Source organism: Myotis nattereri (genome assembly GCF_964212035.1).
Source record: "Myotis nattereri genome assembly, chromosome: 9".
NCBI lineage: Eukaryota > Metazoa > Chordata > Mammalia > Chiroptera > Vespertilionidae > Myotis > Myotis nattereri.
In genome coordinates, this window is record NC_138084.1 from 80,709,506 (window position 1) to 80,734,530 (window position 25,025).

General features: G+C 63.8%; 1 protein-coding gene across 1 annotated transcript; it reads right to left on the reverse strand.

Annotated features, from left to right (window-relative positions):
• Positions 1 to 322: 322 nt before the first annotated feature.
• TMPRSS13 (transmembrane serine protease 13) lies at positions 323 to 24,701 on the reverse strand (the record flags this gene model as incomplete). The annotated part of the gene is made up of 13 exons (XM_081100184.1): positions 323 to 370; positions 1,022 to 1,174; positions 1,313 to 1,455; positions 2,562 to 2,660; positions 5,466 to 5,638; positions 6,364 to 6,526; positions 7,823 to 7,866; positions 8,823 to 8,915; positions 10,657 to 10,786; positions 11,647 to 11,769; positions 13,919 to 14,023; positions 14,370 to 14,631; positions 24,681 to 24,701. The coding sequence occupies 13 exons, from the start codon at positions 24,699 to 24,701 to the stop codon at positions 344 to 346; spliced, it is 1,536 nt and encodes a 511-aa protein (XP_080956310.1). The 3' UTR covers positions 323 to 343.
• Between the last annotated feature and the right edge of the window lie 324 nt (positions 24,702 to 25,025).

A 25,025-nucleotide genomic window follows, 5' to 3' on the forward strand; every position in this document is an offset into this window, starting at 1 on the left:
CTCCTCCGCGGGACACGCCTGTGGGTGTCTCCAGGCACCACACTGTGGTTCCCAGGTGTCCAGCCTGGGGTTTGGGAAGAGCTGACCGCCCTCCTGGTTTCTGAAGATCTTGGGAGAGCAAGCACACGCACACACAACCCACACGTGCACACATGCATGCACACAACCCCAAGCACACACATGCATGCACACACACACACGCACGCACACGCACGCACACACGCACATTGCATGTCTGCTGAGCAGCAGGCAGGGAGCGGCGGAGAAGGGCCCGGTGTCCTGAGCCAGGTGCCGCATGGCCGGCCTCGCAGCCTCCAAGCAGCGGGTGAGGTAGGCAGGCCGCTCAGGGCTTCCGGAGGCGCACCTCGCTCTGCGGGGGAGGGACACAGGGGAGGCTGAGCCAGGGCCCATGAGCCAGACACGGCGGCTCAGAGCCTCCACTCAGCCCGCCTGTCGGCTGGCGGCCCTCAAGAGGAGGGAAGGGACAGCCATGGCGGCAGGTTCTGAGCCCCGGCGGCTCTCCTGTCCCCACCGAGTGCCACTGTCCTGTCCTCAGCAGGCAGAGCACTGGCCTTCCAGCTCAGACACTGGCCCGGGAAGGGAGGGCTGGCTCAGCTGGAGGGGTGAACCTCCACTTCCTGACACCCCCCATTCAGCCAGGGACCCACTTCCAGGAGGGGAGCCCTCCCTCCTCCCTGACCCCTCCCCCGTCCCCCAGCTGTCCGTGGCCCGTGGCCTGTGTGATGCACAGTGCATCCCCCCATCCCAGGGAGAGGAGCAGCACTGGCCACACCCCCGCAGGCCCACCCCCTGAACCCTCGGACCCCGCTCCGCTCAAGGATGAGGAGCGCAGGGCACCTATCTCGGGGCTGGCCCAGGGTGTGACCCCTGTCCTGTCCCGTCTTCTGCGCTTTGTGACCCCCTGGTAGGGGGACGGGAGGGGCCCGCTGAGAGCGGGGAAGGGGCCCTCTCCCGGTGCCCCTGTGGGCGCTGCCCCGCCGGCAGTGCCCCACCGCCTCACCTCCATCTTGCTGTATATCCAGGGCAGGAGCTCCGTCACTTTGGTGTACACGCCGGGCTTGTTCCTCTGGCCGCAGCCCGTCCCCCAGCTGGTGACCCCTGCCAGGTACCAGCGGCTGTTCTGCTCGCAGACCAGGGGCCCCCCGCTGTCCCCCTGCGGGGAGCACACGCATCAGCAGAGCGGGGGAGGGGCCTTGTGCAGGAAGCTGGGCACCCGATTCCCCTCTGATCAGCACCTCCGCCTCCCCCAGGCCCTGGGTCCCCGAGCCTGAGCACCCCCGGAGCAGCTCACCTGGCAGGAGTCGCGGCCGCCCCGCAGGTCCCCAGCGCACAGCATCCTGGGGGTGAGGTAGCTGTCGTAGACCAGGTAGTCGTTGCACTTCCTGAAGTCGATGAGGCCGACCTGCACCTCCCTCAGGAAGGGGGAAGTCTTCTCTTCAGGGAGTGCGGGGGTAGCGGGGAGGGGGGCAGATGTCAGCTTCCGGCCTTCCAACTGCCCAGCACCCCAACTCAGCCCCTCGGTGTGGAAGGCACCATCCCCGGGGTTGGCTGCCCAGACATGTGCACACACACACACCCTCACGCCAGACACAGCTCACTACACACGACAGAGACAGATGGACACAGACACACAGCCTCTCAGTCTGCCTTGCATGCTGCACGGTGCTTTTCCGTGCTCAAAGCGCCATCGCCCAGGGCCCTCCCTTGGTTTCCAGTAACTACGAGCTGGAAGAGGTGTAGCTGGCCCATCTGCAGATGGAGACGGCCAGGCTGCAGGAGGGACCGGCCAGTCACCCAGCGGGTCAGCCCGGGAGCCGAGGTCAGAAAGAGCAGCTCCCCGGCCAGCACACTGAGAGGGGAGCCCGGCCTGCATCTCATGGGGGGCGGACAGGCCAGGGCGGTCCCCTGCGCCTAGAAACAAACCTACAGAGCCAGCATCAGACCAGGCCGCTCCGGGGCCGCGATGGGTGCTTCCTAACCTGGGCAGGCACAGGCGCAAGCAGGCAGGTCGCCATGCAGACGCCGCGCCAGCACCCTCCCACCAGGAGGGACGGCCGCCGCTTCCTCGCCAATGGCAGCGGCAGACCCCGTGTGGCCACAGCCCCAGACGAGATGACTCAGGGACCCGATCACAGACCTGCTCCCCGACAGCATCCGCTCTAGAGACAGCTCCCCTGAAACCCAAGCCCCAGGCCCTGTGCCGAGTCCTTCCCGATGCCCCTGCTGGGAGGCGCCTTGGCTCCGTGGCGAGTGTCCCACTCGGGCAGGAGCAGAGCCCCCCTGTGCGGTTCTAGAAGTTCCACGGTGGTCTTAGCCAGAGGGCACGGTCACATGACTGCTTTGACGTACACACAGGTCACACAGTCCCACCCAGGCCCGTGAGGTCAGAGACCCAAACCCTCATTAGCTAGGCTCTTACCTATCTACCCGGCCCGTCACCCCACACACTGCACACACACACACACACACACACACACACACACAGCACCCGCACAGGCACGCATGTGCACACGCACACAGCCTAGCACCCCGCCTCTCACCATCTGTCTCCCTGGTCTTGCCAAAGCCCGTGATCCAGCAAGTCTCATTGAGGCTGAAGGTCTGTCCGTGCATGGGGAGGCAGGCCGGGTGGATGTGAGCTGCAAGGGGACCGCACGTCAGCAGAGGCACCGAGCTCTCTGCGAGGGGGTGGCGGGGGGGCGGGGGGGACGGGGGGACGAGGGACTAATGTCCCAGGAGCCTTTCCCGGTCCCCAGAGCAGTTCTGAGTGTTCCAGGGCTGGCACTGACCCATCACTTTATTTTTTCTTCCTTTCTTTTTTAATCCTCACTCGAGGATATTTTCCCGTTGATTTTAGAGAGAGGGAAAGAGAGAGGGAAAGACAGAGAGAAATATCGATGTGAGAGAAGCACGTTGATTGGTTGCCTCCTGCACGCACCCTGACCAGGGCCTGGGTCGGAGAGAAGCCTGTGAGCGAGGTACATGCCCTTGACGGGAATCGAACCCGGGACCCTTTGCTCCACAGGCCGACGCTCTATCTGCTGAGCCAAACCGCCTAGAGCCAATCACTTTACTTGACCCCCCCCAGTCCTCAGGGTGCTATCAGAGTTCCCCAAGCATCCTGGTGCCAGGGGGCACCATGTGGGCAGAGGTCTATGCCTTGGACCAAAAAGATCCTGGGTGACGGGGTCTCTACCCCCGAGGGTGGCTCTCCTGCCCGTCTCTCCCTGCCTGTCCCCCAGAGCACGGAGCAGTCACAGGCGACGTCCAGTGTGATGGCCACGCTGTCTCGGGGAGTGCTCAGCCCGGTCTGGGGGCCCTGCCAGTGGCCGGTGGCCGGTGGCTGGGACCCGCGGCTCTCCCTCCAGGTCAGTCAGCCTCTCCCGGCAGGAAGGGTGCGCCCTCCGAGGCTCACTCGCTCCCGCCTCAGAGGCAATGGCAGGTGCGGCGCTGCTGTGGGTCACTCCGTGCCTCCCCTGAGGACGCCCTTCCTCAGGCCGCAGGCACTGACCACCCCCTCCTGCTCCCGAGAAGACAATGTGCACGGATACATGTCTGCGTGCTCTCAGCTGCTCTTGTTCACTGCAGCTTCCGGCACCGGGAATATAAATGCTCAGCAAACTTTGAAAGAAGGAGAGAGAAGGAGGGAGGGAGAATGAATTCTCCTATAGCCCGGCCGGCGTGGCTCAGTGGTAGAGTGTCAACCTATGAACCAGGAGGTCACAGTTCGATTCCCAGTCAGACACATGCCCGGATTACAGGCTGTATCCCCAGTGTGGGGTGTGCAGGAGGCAGCCAGTCAATGATTCTCATCATTGATGTTTCTCTCTCTCTCTCTCTCCCCCTCTCCCTTCCTCTCTGAAATCAATAAAAACATATTTTAAAGAAATTCTCTTATAAATTGGGCTTTGCACATTGGCATCTAACATACCTGTCTGCCTCAGAGTAAACAAACAAGAAATAAGGGATAGTATCAATTATTAACAAAATATGCAAAACACCATCTCTTAAAATATACTATCCCTATTTTTGCAAGACGGAGTCTGGAACATCTGGAACTGATACACATTCCGCTAATCTTATGGGGGAAGTAAGTTTCCCAGTGAGTTTCCGTGAGTTTTCTCCGATCGCTCTGCGACCGCAAGGTGCGTGGCCTGCGTGTGGCCGACGGGACCGCTCTGATTTCTAAGCCAAGGGTCAGGTCCAGGGTCTGACCCCAGGACGGCCCCACCGGGGCTGTGAGTCCTCCGGGCCTCGCAGAAGGTGGAGATGGCTTTATGGCGTCGGAAAGGCCTGCTCCGGCCCTGCAGACTCGTGCCCTTTCCCGTGTGTACGGGGCAGGTCAGGGCAGGGCAGGGGCACCGCAGATAAGGCCGGAGGAGCGGGAGGAGGACAGAGGTCTCGTCCACAGGAGGCTGTGGCTCAGGCGGGGGTAGTTCTGGGTCAGGCCCGGCCAGCTAGGCTCCACAAGGTTCCCTCCTCCTCACCCCGCCCTGCTGAGCTCGCTCACTGCTCTGACTCACCGCCCGCCTCCGGAGGTGACGTGCAGGAGAGGCAGCTGACGGGCCCAGAGCACAGGCACGGCCGGACGGACCAGAGCCGCCCAGGCTCCCGGCAACCCGGCCCGCTGAGCCAGCCTTCCTCGGAGAGCCTCCCTGTCCCGCCTGCCCCCACTGGGCCCATGGCTGCCCCCTGACACCCCCCGGCACCCCACCTTCAGCCCCCTGGCTGTCCGCTCCATTTGCACTGGCAACCCCAGAGCCCATTCCGAAGCGGGCACTCCGTAGTCGCAAGTGAACGACTGAGTGAGTGCATTCGTGCGTGGCGCCCTCCTGGGTCCCCTGAGAACTTCAGTGGCGTTTCCTCATGTGCCCCATTGGTCCTTAGGCCCCACCGCATGGCATGCCACTGGGAGTCGGCATCTGACTCCCAGGTGTCCCCCGCGGGCCTGCCCCGCCGCCCGCAGCTGAGTGGGAAGGGCGTTGCGGGGTGGGGGGGGGGGGGCGGTCGGCCCGCCGGGCGGTCCTGGAGCTGCCGCCACAGCCCCCTCTTCTCCATGGAAACTACGCTGACGACAGACCTGCCCGCAGGACCGGCTGTGCAGAGCCAGCGCGATCACGGCTGCCACACGCCTCCCAGTGCCTGGCCCTCGCGAGGCTCCGTGACTAACGGGGAAAACATGCGACCTGTTTGTTGGGGATCCTATGATATCGCACCCAAGCCCTGGCCTGGCACCAGCCTGCCATGTAAGCTGTGCCATCGGGCAAACTCCTTTCCCACCTCTGGGCCCCAGTGTCCCTAACTGTGACACCACGATGTCCCCTTAAGTGCCCTCTGCGCCCGACTCCACACGCTGAAGCCCTGCCCACCCCATGGGTCAGCAGATGCGGCCAGGGCGAGGGCTGCGATGAGCCCGACCGGTGTGCCGGCGTTGACTCACGCACCGGACAGGGCCAGGGGCTTGGAGAGGCGCATGAGGGCGATGTCGTAGTCGTCCTGCTCGTCAGAGTAGTTGCCGTTGATGATGATCTGGGAGATGGAGGCCGCCTCGGGCAGCTGCTGCAGGTTGTTGGTGCCGGCGTACACCTTCCAGCCCTCCAGGATCTTCTCCCGGGTCCTGCAGGGGCCACAGGGAAGCAAGACCAGTCACCTGCCCACCAGCCCCCGCAGGGCGGCGTGTGCTACAGGAGCTGCGCTGCGGGCCCCAGCTTGGCGGCCGGAGGACGGGTGGTGTGGCCTCCAGAGGCGCCCTGTCTCAGCTCAGGGCTGCAAAGCAACGCCCCTCGCCCCCAAGCCATCCTGAGCCTGCACCTGCAGCCTCCAACGGAAAGGGAGGGGCCGAGCAGGAGCTCTGGGAGCAGTCACACACCCCCAAAGATCAAGTCAGGGGGCAGTACACATCTCAGTATTACTGTCCTCAGTAGAAGCAGAGGTCTAGGCAGGACAGAGTGGCCGCTGAGGACTCACTGCTGGGCAGGGTGCCCGAGGCGGCTCTCCAGCCGTTCCCTGCCCGCTGCTCACGGACACACCTGGCTGCCACTCCGACCCCTCCCCCAGCCCTCAGTTCCCCAGACAGTGTCCTGATTCCCCAGGCTCCTCTCCTGTAAGTTCTGGTTCCAGGAACCAGCCGCCAGGAGCCCAGCGCCTGGCCTTCAGGACAGGCTCCCCCTGTCTCCTCGCTCTCCCTGGGGCCACCAAGCAAAAGCATCGCCTGAGGCTGGGCCTGGTGCAGAACAGACGCCCAGGACCAAGGGCCCCTGGAGAGGCGAGGGTGGCCTCACACCAGCCTTTCCGGTGACCCCGAACCCCACAGCCTCGCATCACCTGCCCCTCAGCACTTACACAAAGAAGCAGTGGGCAGCCGTGAGCACCCACTGGGCGTCAATCAGCGTGCCCCCGCAGATGTGGGTAGTGCCGTAGTGCAGGCTGACTTGCCACGGCCACTTGCTCTCGGGGGCCAGTGCCCCTCCCACGATCCGCCCCGTCATGGCCCTCAGTCCGCAGTCTGGGGAAGCAGAGAAGAAGACCCGTGAGCACTGCTTCTCTCCGAGCCCTGCCATGCTCCCTGGGCCCAGGGCAGGCTCGGGCAGCCCGGTCCCGAGGGCACCCACCTGCCCGTGGGCACCACTCTGCCCGCTTAGTCTGATATGGCTCAGTGTTTCCTGCCAAGGCAGAAGCCCCCGTGGTGGCTAGCTTCCTGGGACCACCCAGCAGGAAGTTTGATCCCAGGCAGGTCCCTCTTTCCTCTGCCCCCTTCACTCTTCCTCAATTTCAACAAATGCCCAATAAGTGCCCGATATGCTGGGCCTGTGCCGGGCACGGTGGTGGGCATCGGGGTTGCCAAGGGACATCTCGGGGCTGCTGTCAGGAGCTCAAGAAGCAGATCAATCTCCCATGACCCTCAGTTAATAGGCGCTGTGCTGGGATCGCCATTCCCTCCCTAAAACTAGCGGAGACATAAACTTCCCACGATGCACAGGTGGCGTGGTGCCCACGTGGTTCCTCCGTGGGTCAGTTCATGCTGTTGGGGGCCCTTCATCCCAGAGAACATTTCCCGGCATCTCCTGGAGTGAGTCATCCCCCCAAAACTGTGGACAAGGAGGGCAGCCTGGGGGTCTGTGCAGATGGGCTCTTTCCTCTTTCGGGGGACCCCGTGGGAACCAGTGTCTGGGTGGCACTCCGTCCCTAGCACCGCGTGCCCGGCCCGCTCAGCGGAGCACCCCACCTGGCCATTGCTGAGAGCACAGTCCTCTCGGGGACCAATGACCAGCTTGGGCTTCGGGGTCAGACCCTAGGTCAGAGGTCAGCTCCTCCCCCACCAGAGGTCTGACCTTAAGCAAGTAAACACTTCCGCTTCTTTCCGGTGAGTGAGCAGTAATAGTGCCTGCCTCCCGGGAATCAAACCTGTTCACGCTTGTAAAGAGACAGCAAGCACCTTGCACATGACACCGCGAGGGGTGCTGGCTCCAGATCCAGGTTTCTGCCTGTAGCTAGCGGGGCTGTGAGTGGGCTGGCCCTGCTCTCCAGCCGCTGCCCCCGCCCAGAACCCAGAACCCAGAACCCAGAGTCCAGAAGCGCTTCTCTGGGTGAGCGAAGCTGCTGGGCTGAGGTCAGGGAAAGAGAAGGCCAGGCTGGAACTGTCCGGGTGCCTTCCGGGAACCCTGGCCTTGAAGCAGGCCTGCTGGCTAAGCCCCTCTTCCTGGCGGGCCCCAGGCCAGCCAGGGTCCCCAGAGAGGCCCCACCTTTCTACCCGGATTCCCACCCCCACAGGCCACAGTCAGGAGGAGGAGCATCTTCTTACGGGAACACTGGAGAGAGACGTACCGCTGGGAAGGGCATTCAGATCTGAAGGAGGAAAGACAGAGGTGGGAAAGGGCACGTTAGCCACCTCTTCCAAGAAGCCTTCCCTGGTTGACTCGTGCTCAGCTCCTATCCCATTTCTTTTGCACAAAAACATGGAGATTCTGACCTTCTCCTTCGTGGTGGGAGGCCCCTCCAGTGAGCTCACCAGGATGGAAACAGCTCAGTCAAACCCTCCCCACTCTCTCCACCCCCCGCCCCCTTTCCAGTGGTGGTTGCACACATTGACCAGATTCCCATCCTCTGAACTGGTGACTGTTGTCCCAGCTTCTTCCACATCGGAGCAGGCAGCCTAACCCTCCTCTGGCAGGTTCCATGATGCTCACCAGCAAAGGTGCCTGCAGATCACCTGGCACAGAGCAGGCACTGCCTGACACAAGGCAGGCACCGGGAGCGGCCGGCTCCTTTCCCTCCCTCCCACCCCTTCTCTGGGAGCCTTGCGTCTTCTCTCATCTCCCCTCTCCGGAGGTAGACACCGCCAGCTGGTGGAGTGCCCCAGGCGCCCTCTCGGTGGGGTGGGACCGGTGGGGCCGCAGTGCAAAGCTGACACCTGATGAGGAGGTTCAGGGGGAGGCCGTGCCCCCCGGGTGGGCCCCTGCTCCTGACCGCAGGCCCCTGGCACTTCCCCGCTGCTGCTCCCCCGCCCCCCAAACCCTGCAGCAGGGTTTACTCCAAACAGCTGGCTGACTGCTGGCCCCCAACTTACCCAGTGTCTCTGGCAACCAGGGAAACTCTGGGGACACCCCTGACCCCATGGTGCTCTCCGCACAAGGAGTCGGGGGGCAGGTGGCGAGTGAGTTCCGGTGCTGAGATGCTCCTGACACCACATGGGCTCCCGGAGGCCGGGTCTCAGAGAGGCCCAGGGAGAGGGGCTCCCTGACGTCACAGCCCCTGACCCCCTCACCCCCGCTCACAGCCAGGCAGCTGACCTGCCGCCTCACCTGTAGAGGCTTTCCTGGAGGGTGGAGTTGTATTTGGAGATGGAGAAGCTGCTGGTGACGCCCCTGTAGGCCACCTCGCCTGTCCGGTAAGCACTGCAAGGGGAGAGGGGAGAGGGGAGAGGGGAGGGGGAGAGGGGAGAGGGGAGGGGGAGAGGGGAGAGGGGGGAGGGGAGAGGGGAGAGGGGAGGGGGAGAGGGGAGAGGGGAGGGGGAGAGGGGAGAGGGGAGAGGGGAGAGGGGAGGGGGGAGAGGGGAGGGGGAGAGGGGAGAGGGGAGAGGGGAGAGGGGAGAGGGGAGAGGGGAGGGGGAGAGGGGAGGGGGAGAGGGGAGGGGGAGAGGGGAGAGAGGAGGGGGAGAGGGGAGAGGGGGGAGGGGGGAGGGGAGAGGGGAGAGGGGAGAGGGGAGAGGGGAGAGGGGAGAGGGGAGAGGGGAGAGGGGAGAGGGGAGAGTGAGCCCTCGGGATACAGGGTCCTCTTCCACCCCCTGATGGTCCTGGCCTGCCCTGTTGACGGGGAGGGGTGGGGGCAGGGGCTGTCAGGCTCCAGACGGTCTGACCCCACCCACCTAACCCCGGCTGCCCCCCTAGCCCTATAGTTGGCCCCATTGGGATCACGCCCAGTGTGTTCCCCGCCAAGCCCTGCAGCCTCGCCCCGCCTGGGAACTTGTTGGAAGTGCAGTCTCAGGCTCTGCCCCAGCCCCAGCCCTCCTGGACCAGGGATCTGGTCCTGGGTTGGAACAGGCTCTGTGGGGGACCCTGGCGCTTCACCTGAGACACGCTGACCTGGCCCTTTCCACCCGCACTGTGACCCGCGGACCCGCGGCGGCGCCTCCCTGGACCTGCAGACCCAGACCCGGCACCTAAAGACTCTCATCAGCCCTGGCTGGTTTGGCTCAGTGGATAGAGGGTCCTATGGACTAAAGGGTCTGGCTTCAATTCTGGTCAAGGGCACATGCCCGGTTGCGGGCTTGATCCCCAGTCAGGGGGTGTGCAGGAGGCAGCTGATCCATGATTCTCTCTCATCATTGATGTTTCTCTCTCTCTCCCTCTCCCTTCCTCTCTGAAATCCATAAAAACTTACATTTTTAAAAAATGTCCACGGTCTCCTGACAAGATCATCCAGACTCCCCTTCCCAGGTGGGAACGCTGAGCCGGAGGCAGGGACAGAGCTGGGTCTAAGTCCTTGTCCCCCAGCCTGGCTTTCTAGCAGCTTCTTCCACAGAGAGCCCTCAGTGAGGTCCTCAGCTCTTCTCCCCACAACCTCGCACACATGGACAGACCCCAACATTACTTGACTTCAAAACACAGACCAAGAGGGAGCATGGAGGTGACCATGTGGCCTGCAAACTGGGACCCCAGAAGGTCACAGCTCCCCCTCCCCCTCCTCCACCTCCTGGCGTCAGCCAGAGATTCCCATGCCTTTCCCTGGCCGCACCTGCCCACTTCACTCCCATTTGGTGAGTTCAAGCCCGGCCACCCCTGCCACAGCGCGGAGTCCACTGAAGGGCTGCACAGCCTGAGCTCCCAGGTCCCAGAGGCGAGAAGCCTAGACCTGCCAGATGCCTGTGCCCTCGGGGGCTGCAGTGCCACTCACTGTGAGGAAGGGCATGAGGGGTAGGGAACCACATGAGTGGGTCCTACTGCAGAGCTACGGGCTGGCCTCATGGAAACAGCTGGCCCAGAGGTGTGCGGCCCCAGGGCCCCGAGCTAGTGCCCTCAGCCCTGGTCCCCAAGAGTGATTTGAACATGCGATCTCTGCAAGGCGCCTGAGCTGTCCTTGCAAAGAGCTGAGCCATCCCTGAAGCCGGAAGGACCCTGGGTGTGGGGGAACGGTTACCTCTCAAAGCCCAGCTGCTGGCAGGCCTTCACGGAGTAGGAGCTGTTCCAGCTGTCGCTGCAGACGGGGACCCACTGGTGGGAGGAGCCCGAGTAGACTCTGAGCAGAGACTTGTCCCAGTCAAACCTCACTGCAGGGCGAGAAGGGCAGAGGGGCCCTCAGCACCCAGGAGGCGCCACGTTTGGGGGCATGAGCTGAGTAAGGCTCTGAGAGGCACCTGTCCTGAGACCCCTCGCTGAGGCCTGGGGAATGCCCGGGAGCTTGGCCCCGGAGGTGAGGGGCACTGGCCAGTGCTTAGAAGCCCCTGATGCGCGGTGAGGGCAGAGGCAGGGCAGGGGCTGGGGCGGGGCAGAGGGCTCTCCATCCAGCAGGACCTGGGCCATCACTGGGACAAGGTCAGGCGCTGCCAGGAGCTGTCACCCCGAGAGGCAGTGACGTGCCCAAAAGAGAGAGTGACAAGGGGTTGTGATCTATGATCCGACCGTGTCCTCACTAGACAGGCTCAGTCACAGATGGACACGGACATGGGCAGGACACATGTAAACGTGCAGGCAGAGTGGAGGGGCCCTGCCCCCACAGCCGTCCACGTCGGGGCCACACACAGTCAGCCTGCAAAAGCCACTGAGAACCGGAGCTCAGCACCACCTCTGCGCTCATTTAGGCCGGCCACTAGCAACGTGCCTCCATGAAACCACAGGGGGTGTCAGAGGTCATGTGCTGGGCAAAGAGGAGGGGCACATAGGCTAATGCCCAGAGAAGGTAAGCGATTTGCCTGCGTCACACAGCACTCAAGGCCAGGTTTCAAACACAAGCCTCCGGGACTAGAACCCAAATCCTCCAATTCACTGTCCATCACCTCCCACTCGAGTCTGCAGTCACCGGAGTGTGCACACTCACACATACGCACACACATGCACACTCACACACACACGTGCACTCGTGCACACACATGCACACTCACGTGCACACATGCACGCCCAGCCTGCTCACCGCAGCCCAGCTCGTCACTCTTCAGCTTGCAGTCGGCCACGCCGTCGCAGCGCACAGCGTGCCGGGGGCAGCTCTCCGCCGCCTCCTTGTACTTGATCCTCGTGTGGCCCCTCCAGAAGTAGACTGGAAAAGACGAAGCACAGAGCGCGGTCACCGCCAGCCCCACGGCGAGGAGACACGGAGCAGCCCGAGGCCCGGGGTTCTGAGACACCGACCTGCAATCTCTCTCGAACTCTGGGGCTCTCGTCCCCCATCTGTATGGAGAAAAAGGCTACTCAGGAATGTTCCAGAATGCGCCAGAAAGCTCCTGCAAGCAGGGCAGCACCAGGCCGGCTTGAGCAGACACCCAGAAAGAGGGGAGAGAGAGGGAGGGAGGTGCGGACGTGGGGACGGCCCCGCCAGCTCCCTTGCCTGCATGCCGGCCAGAGCGGTGGCCAGGGCACCACTCCTCCGGCCCCAGAGCCCCTCCGAGCCCCTCGGCCTCCGTGCCTCTGCTCTGCAGGGTGGGGCAGAGACATGTCTAAGCACCTGCCTGCGCTCCGCGGAGGGCCTGCGGCCCCAGGAGCTCCTGGATGTCCTGCCTCCTACACTCGGTTCCTGCCCCACGACTCGTCGCTGTGCTTTTAAATATCTTCCCACTCAAAGAGCAACTGGAGAGGCTGGTGCCCAAACGCACACGCTCCACAGACTGTCTCCGCCTCACGCTGGCTCCCGGTCTCTAACCTGACTCCACACCAGAGCTGTCAGCCCTCCGCCTGGACACACTGGCCCCGGGAGGCCAGGGAAACCGGCCCTGACTTCTCACCCGCCTGTCCCGGCCCTGACCCTACTTCCCCGCCCCCACCATTCTCTCCATCCCCCAGGGTGAAGGTCACCTGTGACCACAGGCTGAAGGTCACCTGTGTGTCCCCCAGGATGAAGGTCACCCGTGTGACCCCAGGGTGGAGGTCACCCGTGTGACCCCCAGGATAAAAGTCACCTGTGTGACCCCCAGGGTAAAGGTCACCTGTGTGACCCCCATGTGAAGGTTATCTGTGTGACCCCCAGGGTAAAGGTCACCTGTGTGACCCCCATGTGAAGGTTATCTGTGTGACCCCAGGGTGAAGGTCACCTATGTGACCCCAGGTGAAGGTTATATGTGTGATCCCAGGGGTGAAGGTCACCTGTGTGACTGTTCCTTCCAGGTTCAGATGCCAATCCCTCCTGATCTGCAGGATGTGCCTCTCCTCCATGCCCCACTGCCCTCCCACGGCCTGTGCCCTGGATGGGCCATGGTCCCCTTGACGTGTGGGGAAAGCTCTGGGTGGGAGTCAGGCCTGGGCTCTAGTGACCCCCTCCCTGGTGCTGGCAGGACTACGGGCCAGAGGACTCGGGCATGCGGGAGCACGCGGGAGCTATGCCAGGAGGCTCTTCCTAGGGCTCTCCGTGGATGGGGGGAGGGGTCTGTATGGCACCGAAGCCGTGTTCCAACCAGCACACGGCCCCCCATCATGGCCCTCGCTCCAACGGCCCTGCCCCCATCCCCCCACCGCTGGCCCTGAACAGCACCCCCAGCCCTCCCTGCATTCCAGCTCTCACCCTGGCCAGGCGCCCCCACGTGACACACGGGGGCTCTCTAGGCACATGAGGCAGGTGGCAGGGTGCATGGGGAGAGGGAAGGGCTGCTCACAGAGAGAAGGGTGCCCCCCCCCCAGGCCCACTGTGCTGGGTTCGTAGCGGACCCCCTGACAGAGGGCCTGGGACATGTCCTGAGTGTCATTTCCAAAGAGGGGAACTCCTGAACCCAGAACAGGAAACGCCTGGAGACTTCTCCTAATCGGAGCACTCGTGTTTGTTTTGTAATAACCAGCTTTTCCCCGTGGGATGTTGTGCCAGGCCTTGTGCCATATCTCACTGCTTCCTCATCGCCCGTGAAGTCTTTACGAGACTTTCCTGGCCACGTAGTAAGTTGAATGAATGAATGAATGAATGAATGAGTGAACAAATGAATTCCATCTCATTTGAAGATGCAGAAGCTGAGCTCTGAGTGGTGCACCAACCTGCCCAGGGAGGGCTCAGGGGGACGGACAGGCCGGACGCCCAGGCTTCTCTGACTCCCCACACTCATCACCGGGCTTCAGGGGGGCCTGGGCACCGTGTCGGAGGCCGTTTGCAGCGGTGGCCTCCGTGCTCCTGCTGTGCCCAGCACCCCACCATGGCACAGGCCCCCCATGGTGCACCCCCCACAGCACCGCCCCCCCCACGGCGCATGCTCCCCGGCCTGTCCACTCACAGAGCAGGATGAGGGAAGCCACCAGCGCGATGAGCAGGAGGACGCACCCGATGAGCGGCAGCCGCTTCTGGCCCTCCTGCCAGGAGAACTTGGGGGAGCGGGCACCTAGGGGCAGGCGGCAGTGGAGGTAAGGGTGGGAGGGGCCTGCCCTGTGGGGCCTGGCTGGAGCCTGTGCCCTCGAGATGGGCACCCGACCCCCCTGTGCAGCCTCCACAGTGATTCCCCCTGCGGATCTGCTTTCCAGCCCCTCCCCACTTGCCCCAAAGCTCGCTGTCGGGTTTGCATGAATGACTCCCTCTGACCCCTCCCTGCCCAGTCCCCTGCTGCCCCTGACTGTTCCCTTCCTCCCACACATGGCCATCCAGGGCGCAGAGGAGGAGCGGCGAGCCAAGGTCGAGCCTTCCTCCCCCCACGGACAGCCCCCCTTCTCCTCCGGCAGCCGGCCCCTCACCTGGGGTCTCCCCGGCGGCCCTGGTGGCTGGTGCTGATGTGGCAGGAGAGGCCCGGATGGGTGTGGCCCCCACGGGTGTTGCTCTGACCAGGTGCACTCTCCTCGGAGGTGATGCTGTGGAGGCCGTCCTGGCAGACGGTGACCTGCCGGACGGCGACTTGCTGGACGGTGACCTGCCGGACGGCGACCTGCCGGACGGCGACCTGCCGGAGGAGGACCTGGAAGGTGATGCCCGGGCTGGAGTCCTTGCCGGGGAAGCATTCTGAAATGGAGCAAAGGCGCCCTCAGGTTGCATCTCTGCCAGCCACCCAGTTGCAAGCCCTCTGAGCTCCAGGGAACGGCTCTGAAGTAAGAGGCTGGAGGAACAGGGCTGGGGCAGGGGAGCAGGGCCACCCCATGGGGGGGCGGGGGCAGGGCCGGGGCAGGGGGAAGATGTGGGGAGACAGGAGGGTCCAGGCATGGAATGAGCCCAGAGTCCCAGCTCCCTTCAGTCTCTCCCTGTCCCAGGCCCTGCAGAGGTGGGCAGAGGGCAGTGCCATCTGCCTGGGGCGCGGGGGCACCTGCTTTGGCTCCACGTGTCTAAGGCCCCTCACAGGAGAGGCAGCTGGGCTGGCTCCTCCCCCGAAGGCGGCCAAGAGCTGTGGTCCATGTGGAGGCGGTAACCAGCCCTCCTGTCCCCTCCCCTCCTCTCCCCACACCGGCCCCTTCCTTCTGTGTGTGTGTTAGCCTGTGACACTGGTCTTACCATGAGCCGTCATCAGAACGTGTGAACAGCACAGCTTAAGAAAAGCCCTGACTTGCCTTACACCCCCCACTCTCAGTAACCCCAGAATTAACACGGCACGCACACACCCACGCCCCCCCCCCCAAACACACACACAGGGGTAGCAGGCAGGCAACGGCACAGAGGGACACGGGAAGGCAGGTGCAGGGGGAGGAGAAGCTGCGGACAGGGCTGAGCCTACCCCACCCCGTAACCTCACTCAGCTGCGGGCGCACTCATTTACCCATAGTCACCGAGGGCAGGGGGTGGGGGGGGGGGGCCTCTAAGTGCTTCTGTGTATTTCCTCGTCTTGTCACCAGAACAGCCCTGAGGTAGGGATTCTCATACCCATTTTGCGGAGCAGAGCGACTAAGCAGCATGATTAGGCTGGCGGAGCCCCGCGTGAGCCCAGGAAGGCAGGTTCTGGGGCCCTGCCCTGCCCACTGGGCGGCTGCCTCTGAGGGGGCCGCGTGAGATGGTGCAGGCGGTCCCAGCAGGCGATGGAAGAGCACGGGGCGCTGCCCCTGGAGACCCGCTGCGCCTGCGCCCTCCCATGGCTACATCTGGAGGAGGGAGCCTGGCGGCCAGGCTGTGGGGAAGGCGTGCGCAGCCCCTCTGGCCTCAAGCCCTGGTCTGCACGACACCAGGCCCTTCACCGGTTTAGGCCCCTTCTCACCTCCCTCTGCCCTATGGAGACCTCTCCACGCCCCCCCCCTCCCCCACCATCCCTGCCTCTCAGGTCCCCTCTATAAGCCCCCAGAGCGCAGGGGAAGCTGGGAGCTGACCGGCCCAGGGGCCACACCTGCCCTCACTGTCATTTCTGCGGAACACTGACTGCTGAGATGGTCTCCGGGAGCCACAGGAATGCGGGGCTCAGCCTGCAGGGGAGCGGAGGGCACAGGGTCCGGCCCGCACCTGTCCCCTCCCTCCCGGAGCTGGACTGCCCTGCACAGGCTCACTCAGCCCACCAGCTAGACGAAGCCCTTGTCATGCAAACACCCAGCCCCAGGCAGCAGCGGCATCCGCCCAGGCAGGCGGGCTGCATTCCATTTTATTTATTCTCTCTTCTAAGAGTCAGAGGTCGCTGATGTGGTCCCTGCCTCATGTTTGTGGAGCCTGTGGGGCGAATTCAAGGAGGAGCCGCCGTCCTGACCCCACACGCCGGTGAACGCATGCGAGCCTGATGCCCAGCAGTGGCAGGGACACACTCACGTGTGCTCGGGAACCTGAAGGGCGGCTGCTTGCCACGCTGAGCCCAGGGGACCAGAGCTCGGCCCCCTCCCCAGGCTGTGTAGGTTCCAGAGGATGAAAACACATCAGCCCCTGGAGGCCCCCAGGGAACGGGACTGGGGAACAGGCGAGGCCGTGTGGAAGGTGGCGGGCAGCTGCTGACCACACGGGAGCCAGGCGGCAGGCCGACCCTGGGCCACCAGCATGACCTGTGTGACGGTGGTACAGCCACTTAACGTTCCCTGTTCTTGTTCTCGATCTGGGGAGTAGGACGGGTGCTTCCGAGGGTCCACTGAGGTCAGCGGGAGAGCTCTGCCCGCCTGGCACACGGAAGCTGGGCCGGAGGGCCATTCTTCTCCCCCTTTGCACCGGCACCCCCAGCGCCAGCGAGCTGAGCGGTGACAGCCACAGGCATGACCAGAGGGCTGCTGGGTAGTGCCAGCTCAGCTTAGGGAGACGTGAGGGTGGCAGACTAAGGCCAGACTAAAACCCTTTGCACTCGTGCTGGCCGAACCTTGGCGTCTGCTTGGGACCCGGCATGTGGCTGTCTGCCTGCCAGGCCTTGGTCCCCGTTCTCACCCTGAGCCTTCCCCGGCCTCAGGGAGGGAGCTTCCTTCCCTCAAACAAGACAATGCTAGGAGCCTGGTGGTGTGAGACCTCAACTCGCTTCCATGTCTCGGCCTCCTGGGTCCTCCTCCAGCCCTGAGGATGGAAGTACCTTTTTACAGACGAGCAAACCCAACTCAGCGTGGGTGCTCAGAATTACAGTCAGGAGTTGAGCCCATGCCCATGTGCAGCCGAGGCCCCTGCCTTCTCCCGTCAGCAGCTGGAGCCCATGCCGGGCTCACCTGCATTGGTGCCATGGCTGGAGGATGGGCTGGGCCCTTGAGGGGTTGGGAGCACCTCGAGGAGCCTAGAGGGGGGCTGGGGTTCCCATTGAGATGCTGGTCTTGTGAACTTGCTGGTGAAACCAGAGTTGGGCCTGGTGACCTGCCAGGCTGGGCCAGGCGAGTGCACAGAGTGGCAATATCGGCCCCAAGCCCCCGGGAGGCGGCTGGGACTCTGGCGGTGGCTTAGCCCCCACGCCGTGGCCTCCTTGTATGTGGCAAGCCAGTCCCTGCACAGAGCATCGCGGTGGCCGGTGGTGATGAAGTCAGGACTTGGTGGCTATCTGCTGGATGGCAGGGGTCTGTCTATCTGTTTGTTAAAGATGCTAGAAATGCATTTAAATATGACTTCTCTGCCCTAGCTGGTTACCTTGGCAGGTAAGTTCGACTTCAGAGAGGCTCACGCCTGTGTGGAGCAAGTCCTGGCTCAGCCACAGGGGCCGCGGGTCGGCGTGAGCAGCCGGGCTGAGCACGTGTGGCCGATGGAGACAGCAGCCCATCGGGTGCTTCTCTCGGTCCCATTTCCACTTCCTGGTGGCTCTTTGTGGGGGAGAAGCCCATTGTACAGGTCTTGAAACTGAGGCCCAAAGCAGTTAGGAATGTTAGGAATGCCACACCTGTCTCAGGCGCGTGCCAGGGCTCGGGTTCTAACCAGGAGAAGCCGAGTCTGGACAACGGTGCCCACGGGGCCCAAGTGTCCCTTCATTTCTGTGGGGCCTACAATTTGCTGTGAGCGTCCCCCATTGTTTCACCCGATTCTCACAAGGCCCCTGCGGAGCATGCCTGACGCCCTGAACTCAGCGGTGACCTTGTCGGGCTCTCAGAGTCTCTGACTGCACCTGAGCAGGACCCCACGGCCTGGTCCTGTCACCCCATCGCGATGGCAGGAACAGAGAGCTAGTCCCAGGAGAGGGGGCTGGGGCAGGCAGGGCCCAGAGGAAGCTCCGAAGACTGGGGAGGCGGAGCAGTGGGAGGGGAAGCAGGTGGTGGGTGGGCACCGGGCACGGTAGGGGCACCAGGAAGGCAGAGGCCCTGGTGCTGGGTCTGCCCGCTCTACCTGCAGACAGCCCACGACCCACCCACGGCCTCGACCAGCAAGAAGCAGGGAGGAGAGGCCTGGAAGGCGCCCTGGGGTCCCTCTCTCAGCTGGGAGACAGTGGGACATGGAAAATGGGACTGATCTTGAGCTCAGCCCCTGGGGGTCCAGAGGGGTGGTGAGTAGCCCCCAGCCAGGCTCTTTAAAACCATTGGCTCAGAGCCTCGGAGCTCAGTGGCCCATTATAGTCTCCCAGGGTCTGGACGTGTGGGGTGCAGGACTGGGGGGGGGGAGCTGAAGGGGGGTATGAAGGGCAAGATCCAGAAAGAGCCGAAGCCCTGGAGGCCCCTGCCCAGAAGCGCTGGCACCGTGGTGTCAGAGCTGGTGAGAGGCAGGAGGGGTGTGGGCCCCAAGCCCCACAGGAGAACTGCCCGGGGGGACTGAGGGACAGCAGCCACAGCGGCCACAGCGGCCACAGCAGCCACAGCGGCCACAGCAGCCACAGCAGCCACAGCAGCCACCGCAGCATGGAAGGGCTGCCCTGGCCACAGGGAAGCACCCGCCGGGATGGCCGGGGCTCCAGCCCCAACTCTGAAGCTCAGCTCAAACCCCAGCAGGAGCGAGGAGGAGTTCCCGTGTTCTGGGACCCCGGATAGCAGACTCCGCAGCCATCCTTTCCCCCTCCGCAGGCTGCCGCCTCCCGTGAAGTTCCCCCCCGGCGTCTAACCCACAGCCCAGGAGCTCATTCCCTCTCCTCAACTCCTGGAGCGCCATGCCTCCCTCCCAGAGGCTGGCTGCACCTCTGAGCAGATACCTTAAGCCCGAGGGGAAGAGGGGGAGGAGACATCTCGTTCAAGGTGTTAAGATTCCAGGGCAGAGCCCAGCCCAGGCCAGCCCACCTCCGAGCCCTGGCCAGTGCACAGACAACCAGGAATGAGGCTCAGACGACAACTCCTGGGCCGGGGCCCAGGCTCCCCCAACCTGCCTGCAGCTCCAGGGTCCTCACCTGCCGGCTGGCCAGCGTGTGACAGGGCAGTCAGAGGTGACTCCAGCACTCCCTGGCCCCGCATTGCCAAGCTTTCCTTCCTGGCCCTGCCTGTCCTGCCCATGCCCCCGGCCGGCCTCTGTGGTGACTGCCTGGGGAACACAGTCGTGAGCCTTCCCACATCATGAGCAGGACTCCCCAGGCTGCTCCCAAGCGTCCCACTCAAAACTCACCCAGCCCCTCAAGGGAGCAGGCGGGGCAGGGCCCCCAGGAGGCAGGGGGTGGGAGGGCTGGAGAGAGCGGGGACTCTTTCTAAGAACTTTCCTGGATAGGAGCCAATGAGGATTATTCTTCCCATTTCACAGACAAGGAAGTAGAGGCCCAAACCATTGATGTGCTTTATCCAAAGTCGCTCAGGAGTATCTTGGCGCCCAGGAGAGATGAAACCCCAGGTGCCTTGTGCCTAGCTCCCTGCCCTCTGTCCCCATTCCCGCCTCCAAGGTGAATGGGAATCTGTGGTTTCCTGTGGCAGACTCTGCCCAGAGGCCCTACCTGGTGGGGGATGGGAGTGAGTCGACAAGCCCCTTGGCCTGTGTGGAGGGGCTGTGCTGAGTGACGTCACAGCCCCCAGGCCACAGCCATGGCCTGAGCCCTGGGCTCTGCATGTCTCCCGGGCCCCTAAACAACGTCCACCTGCAGGAGCGGCTCCCACGCATCTTTACAGCCCGAGGGCAGGTCCATGGGGCCTTGCAAGTCCAGCCCATGCCCTGGGGTCCCCCTCAGCTTCAGCCCAGGGCAGGCTGGCACAGGCTGGCAGAGCCCCAAGGGCCTTGCAAACTCTCTAGTCCAAATCTCTATCCTACTGCTGAGCCAGCTAAGGCCCAGAAATGCAGTGGCATCTTCTGGCCCCTGCCCCTGGGCTGCTGCCTGGCGAAGTGCTCGCCCACTGCTTGCTGCCCACTCAGCGTGCCAGGCAGGCCCTCCCCAGACCCAGGCCCTATGGCAGCTTCACTCTCCCAGTGACCCAGAGCGTCGTGGGTGTCCAAAGGAGTGGGCACAGGCAGGGCCCCAGGCCGACCCCCCAGCGCTCTGGGCCAGGCAGGAAGAAGTGCCCCCCGCCCCCCAGAGACATTGGGGGTGCCAGGAAAGCTCAGGGGCCCCTTTGATGGGACCTAACAGCCCCCTCGCCCGCAGAGCCCACTGCAGTGTGGACTGGCCGGGACTGAACAGGCCTCGTGGCGCTGGCCGCACTGGATGGGGCAGATCATGTTTCCCATTCTCACTGCTCAGCCAGGCTCCCCCTTGCTCTCCCCTCCCTGGGCCGAGAGAAACCCCACCACCGTGGGCTCCCCCCGATTCCCAGCCCCTGCCCCCCACCAGCCACCATGTTAACGCCAGGGTCTCGGTCAGCCTGGAATCGAACCGGGCCCCAGACTAGGAAGCCAGGGCCAAGAGGCTTCTTTTCTCCAGGTGTGGGGCACGGGGCCTCTTGCTTCTGCTCCTGTGCCCCTGCGCGACCTGCGGGGAAGTCACGCCCCTCTTGGCTCCGTGATCTGCGAAACCGGGGGCTGGATAGCCAGCCGCCTCCCGGCAGGGTCCACGGGGCATCCGGGGTGCACGGCAGGGCCTGGGAGCCAGGTTCCCAGGTCAGGGCTTGGGGTCCCTCGCCCACTTCCAGCAGAGAAGAGCCCGTTTCCAGTTGTGGGCAAGGGCTCCGCCTCAACTTCCACTGCCAAGGCGGCGCCGGCTGCCACCCAGAGCGTGAGGGTCACGCCGGGAGCGCGAGGGTCGCCGCAGTGTGGCGCCTCCTACACACACGGGAAGGCCAGACTCAGGGCACCTCCTGTCCCTGCGTTCGTTCCCTCACTTTTCTTTCTTTCTTTCTTTTTTTAAATATATTTTTATTGGTTTAAGAGCGGAAGGGAGAGGGAGAGAGAGAAAATCAATGAGAGCAAATCATTGATCAGCTGCCTTCTGCACGCCCCACTCTGGGGACTGAGCCCGAAACCCGGGCATGTGCCCTTGACCAGAATCAAACCCAGGAACCTTCTGTCCACAGGGCGATGCTCTATCCACCGAGCCAAACCAATCAAGCCATTCACTCATTTTCATTCATTTACTATTTGTTCATTCATCAAATCGTTTAAAGACATCGAGTGGCCACTGCTGCCACGCAAAGAGCATTGGGTGATCTAGGAACTTGCTGCCTCAGTTCCCCCCAGGGGCCTCCCTGTCAATGCTGGTATATGATGAGGCTCCCTGTCAGACAAGCCAGCCCCCAGCTGGTGCCGCCCAGGCCTCCCCTTAGCTGGCAAAGCCCAGGGCTCGGGGTTCCTGGCTCCCCTTGTGCCCCCACCCAGCACCCTGCACACCCAGCTGGGCACAGTCCACCTCCACGGCCGTGCACAAGAGGAAGCTGTGTTGCCAAAACAAGGCACTTAGGTTAAGTGGCTATTGTTACATCAGCTGCCTTCCTGCCCAGCGCCTGCGCCCCCACACACTCCCACACATCCCAGTGCCCAGGGCCAGCACAGGACGAGGCGGGGGCGGAGGGCGGAGGGCGCAGGGGGCAGAGGGCAGAGGGCAGAGGGCAGGATGGCGCTGGTGGAGGTCTGCTGGGCACCATGACAATAGGGACAGAGGTCGGAGGTGAGGACGCGTGCCTGCAGGATGTGCAGCGGTGCCGGGTCCTGAAGGTGCCTGCACTAGTTTGGGGGACACCGGGACCTGAGCCTGCCGGTCTGCCGTCTCGGTGACCTGCCGGCCCCGCTGGGGAGGCGCCTCAGCTGAGCCCTTCCGGGGCCCTCCAGCCCTTGTCCAGGCCACGGCGCCACGGCCTCGGGCTGGCTGGAGCCCGGCCACTTTAAGAAAATACCAGAAAGAACAGGAACGTCCGCTCTGCAAAGGAGCCTTCCATCATGGTCCACGTCGGCCTCTCTTTAATAAACGTTCACTCTGCGAGCTCGGGGAATGTGCTTATTTCGAAAAAACACCAAGTGCACACTTTTAAAAAACCAGTGCACACCGATAGGGTGCACCTGTCACCCCGTTCTCTGTGGTCAGGGGGCCTCCAGGGGCCTCCAGGGCCAGGAGTCCAATCCTCTGATTTGACGGCAGAAAAACACAGTCATGGAGAGAAGGCTGCCCACATTATTACAGGAGCCGGAGCATACAGAGCATCCTTATGCTTACAGAGCATAAGGATGGTGACAACAAGCCCTGCTCTATGAATCCATCTCTGCCTGCCCCTGGCCCTGCGTCTGCCCCTGCGTCTGCCCCTGCGTCTGCCCCTGCCCCTGCCCCTGGCCCTGGCCCTGCGTCTGCCCCTGTGTCTGCCCCTGCCCCTGTCCCTGTGTCTGCCCCTGCCCCTGCCCCTGCCTCTGTCTCTGTCTCTGCCCCTGCCCCTGTTCCTGACCCTGTGTCTGCCCCTGCCTCTGCCCCATCTCTGCCCCTGTCCCTGCCTCTGTCTCTGCCCCTGTGTCTGCCCCTGTCCCTGCCCCTGTCCCTGCCCCTGCCCCTGCCCCTGTGTCTGCCCCTGCCCCTGCCCCTGCCTCTGTCTCTGTCTCTGCCCCTGCCCCTGTTCCTGACCCTGTGTCTGCCCCTGCGTCTGCCCTGCCCCTGTCCCTGCCCCTGCCCCTGCCCCTGCCCCTGCCCCTGGCCCTGCGTCTGCCCCTGTCTCTGCCCCTGCGTCTGCCCCTGCCCCTGCCCCTGGCCCTGGCCCTGCCCCTGTGTCTGCCCCTGCCCCTGCCCCTGTGTCTGCCCCTGCCCCTGCCCCTGCCTCTGTCTCTGTCTCTGCCCCTGCCCCTGTTCCTGACCCTGTGTCTGCCCCTGCCTCTGCCCCATCTCTGCCCCTGTCCCTGCCTCTGTCTCTGCCCCGTCTCTGCCCCTGCCTCTGTCTGTCTGTCTGTCCCCAGCGATGGCAGACACTATTCTAAAGGAGCCTCCAGGTGAACTGTTCTAAGACCCTCAAGTAAACACTGTGTTACTCCATGTTACAGAGGCCAAGTCACAGCTGAGCTGGGACGTGGCCCGTGCTCCGCCACCACATCCCGCAGCTGCTCCTTTAAAAACAGAGGCTCCGAGAGCCTCTCACCCCTTTGCCAAGACCCCCCCGAGACCCTCCCGACCTCACAGGCGCTGCCAGGCTCCGGCCGCAGCCGCCACCTTCCTCACAGCCCTGGGTGGAGAGAAGCCGTGGCGGGCGCTGCTCTGCGAGGAAGCGCTGGCCAGGAGTCAGGGCCTGGGAGGGGCAGGTCCCCAGCCGCCCCTCTTCAGTGTCGTCAGTGTTCACCCCCCAGCAGCTCCCCCTGCACCCCCAACACCCCCCCAGCTCCTGTCTTGGCAGCTCTACCTTAAACTGGGGTACATTTGAGAAACTTAGGTAAGGAAGTCAGGGTGCACATCTTCCATTCTGGCATAAGTTAGCGCAGCCCCCCGAATGCACATGGCGCCCCCCTCCACACACCATCGACGCTCGCTCCACGATAATGAAAAGCCTGCTCTCCGCCCTGCGCCCCTCCAGTGCCCTTCCGTGTGGTCCCTGGCCCTGGACAGGTGCTGCCCAGTCCGATTGCCCCGTCACCCTGCCCGGGACGGGCCCTGCCCCCTTCGGAGAGCACCCTTCCCCCGCTCTGCGTTTAGGGACCAAAACGTTAGACCCAGCAAGTCACCAAGGACCAGGCTGGGACTGCGGGCGCAGCCCCTTCACGCCCCAGATGAAGCTCCATTTGAGCTGAACATCACCCTCTGCTTCCCAGAGACTCCCTGCTCCCAGAGTCCCTCAGGGCAGAAGGGGGCCCAGGTGAGCCAAGTCCCGGAGCCTTGGTGCGCATGACTGACCGACCGGCTTTCCCAGGGAGCACTCGCTGCTCCCCCCTCCCCCGCACCTCCCCCCCCCCCACCTCCCCTCTCTCCTCCTTCCCGCAGCCAGGAGAGGAGCCTGCCTGCAGCAGGAGGGCTGTGGACAGACCCCAGGACTCCGCCCACAGTAAGTGCCCCAGGCGGGCCGGAATCCCCTGGGTCTGAAAAGCACACCGTGAACCACGGAAGGGCTAGGAGTCTGGGAGGATGGCCAAGACAACCCAGCAGCCCACTAAAGTCCGAGGCTCCGTGAGTCTCAGACCAGCAGAGGTGACACCGAACAGCATACGGGTCCTGGCTGGGTGCTCCCAGGCCACAGGCGCCAGCCCGCACCCAGCCACACAGCCTGGGTGCTTCCGACAGACCCAGGGTCGTCTCCTCTCCTCCCTGGGAGGGTCCAAGGGGTCTTGACCTCAAGCAGCTTCTCAGTAGAAAAGGCACCTTCGGTTCCCCCACCCGTGAGGCCCCCAGGGGGCAGGGCCCCGCCCGCCTCCAGCCCAGCCCTGCCTCCTCAGCGCCAGGAGGTCTGGCCCGCGGCCCAGCGACTCACCGGGCGGCTGTCCCTCTCCATGGCCTCCCCGGGGATGAGGCTTCCAGGCTCAGCTGATATCAATAAGAAGGTCCATGCTGGCTGCTGGCTCCTCGGGCATGTGGGGAGAGGGGGCTGGAGGCCGAGGGCCGGCCCGCCAGGTGGGGTGGGGAAGCCGGTGAGTGTGAGGTAATCCCAGGCACAAACAACAGGGCAGAACTAGCCAGACCTGTCCCTCACCCTCCTCCCAGGCATCCCGGTTACTCAGCGAATGCCAAGGAGTGCAGGCTGTCTCTCCTCCTGAACCTGCCCCCACAGAGGCAGCTGTGGGGGACCCGGGTTCCAGAAGCCTCCGTAGGAGATTCT